The following is a 1,390-nucleotide window of genomic DNA, read 5'->3' as shown; positions in this document are numbered from 1 at the left end:
CATCACTTATATACAGTACTAAAAAGTAGGAATCCGGAAACATTGGAACTATGTTTAAAATAGCCATGGATGAGGAATTAGAATACAACTCAAAATTAGAAATGGAAAAATTGCAGGGAAATGTACAAAAACAAAATGAAAAACAAATAGGTGGTGATAACGAGGAAAAACATGTCGATAATAATAAAAATCAAGAATTTAATCGTAGGGGTAACGGAATAGCGTATCAAAATAATAGAAATAATAATTTTAATAATCGTAATGGTTATAATAACGGGTACAGAAATATTAGTCGTTGAGGAAATAATAATTATAATAATAATCGCGACGGATACAGTAATTTTCATAATCGAAATGGATACAATAACAACGGTTATAGACAAAACTTTAATAATGGTAATAATTATCAGCAAACTAATAATCAGAATAGAAGTGACACCGGATGTTAAACACGCGGGAAGGCTGGTCATATCGCAAAATATTGCTGACAATCGGTCGGTCGTCCGAACGGTCGATCGAGCAGAAACGCAAATGATAATCAAAATAACGGAGCGCGTAATGTTAGGAACGGCAATAGTAATAGAAATAATACTAATCAGAATTTATATTGCAGTTATTGTAATAAAGTAGGTCATGAGATCAAGTATACGGAAGCCATCGGTCATGGGAGACTCGTCGAAGATAACAAAATTATGTGCGGAAAACTGACCGTTATGGATGTTCCAGATGAAGGTCATACTTAATGCCTCAGAAGTAAGTGGTATAGTTTCAGGTGAATGGACTAAACCAGGATTACCTATAAAGAAGTCGCCGGAAACAGAGACGACTGAGGAAGCCAAAGCACGTTGGCAAAAGCATACAAACGCTTGGTTAAAAGCGGATGGTAAATGTCAAAAAATAATAGTTACCTCAGTGGACGATGGTCCATTACAATATTTGATTAACTGTGAGTCTGCATTTGAAATGTGGGAAAAACTGTTGAGTATTTACGAACAGAAGTCTGAGGCAAGTAAACACTTGCTTCAACAACAATTTTTCAGTTATTCAAGGGAACCGACAGATAGAATGTCGATGCATATTTCTAAATTGGTCAATTTAGGAAGGAAACTGAGTGTAGCGGGTGAACAAGTTTCGGAAAACATGGTTATGACAAAAATACTAATGACATTACCAAAGGAATATAATCATTTTTACAGTGCTTGGGATTCAGTCCCAACGGGAAGTAAAACAATAAATAACTTAACTAGTCGGGTTGTTGATCGAAGAATCACGGACGATCCAGATCAAAGGTGAAGTTGGTGAACAAGAGAATCGAGTGCATTTCCAGCCAAATTTCAAACAGATTTGATGGTAGAAACGGCAGTTATGGTAAAGGTAAAAAAGATTTACT

General features: G+C 35.5%; 1 protein-coding gene across 1 annotated transcript; it reads left to right on the top strand.

Annotated features, from left to right (window-relative positions):
- Positions 1-726: 726 nt before the first annotated feature.
- Positions 727-1,293, top strand: LOC103311734. The gene has a single exon (XM_008191438.1). The coding sequence runs from the start codon at positions 727-729 to the stop codon at positions 1,291-1,293; it is 567 nt and encodes a 188-aa protein (XP_008189660.1).
- The last annotated feature ends 97 nt before the right edge of the window (positions 1,294-1,390 follow it).

The sequence above is a fragment of the Acyrthosiphon pisum genome, unplaced genomic scaffold (genome assembly GCF_005508785.2).
Source record: "Acyrthosiphon pisum isolate AL4f unplaced genomic scaffold, pea_aphid_22Mar2018_4r6ur Scaffold_17000;HRSCAF=17666, whole genome shotgun sequence".
Taxonomy (NCBI): domain Eukaryota; kingdom Metazoa; phylum Arthropoda; class Insecta; order Hemiptera; family Aphididae; genus Acyrthosiphon; species Acyrthosiphon pisum.
The sequence above is the reverse complement of the archived record's forward strand: the minus strand, read 5'-3'. Positions and strand labels throughout refer to the sequence as shown.

Coding starts and splice junctions, on each gene's coding strand:
- LOC103311734 (XM_008191438.1), top strand. CDS start 727: ATGAAGGTCATACTTAATGCCTCAGAAGTAAGTGGTATAGTTTCAGGT.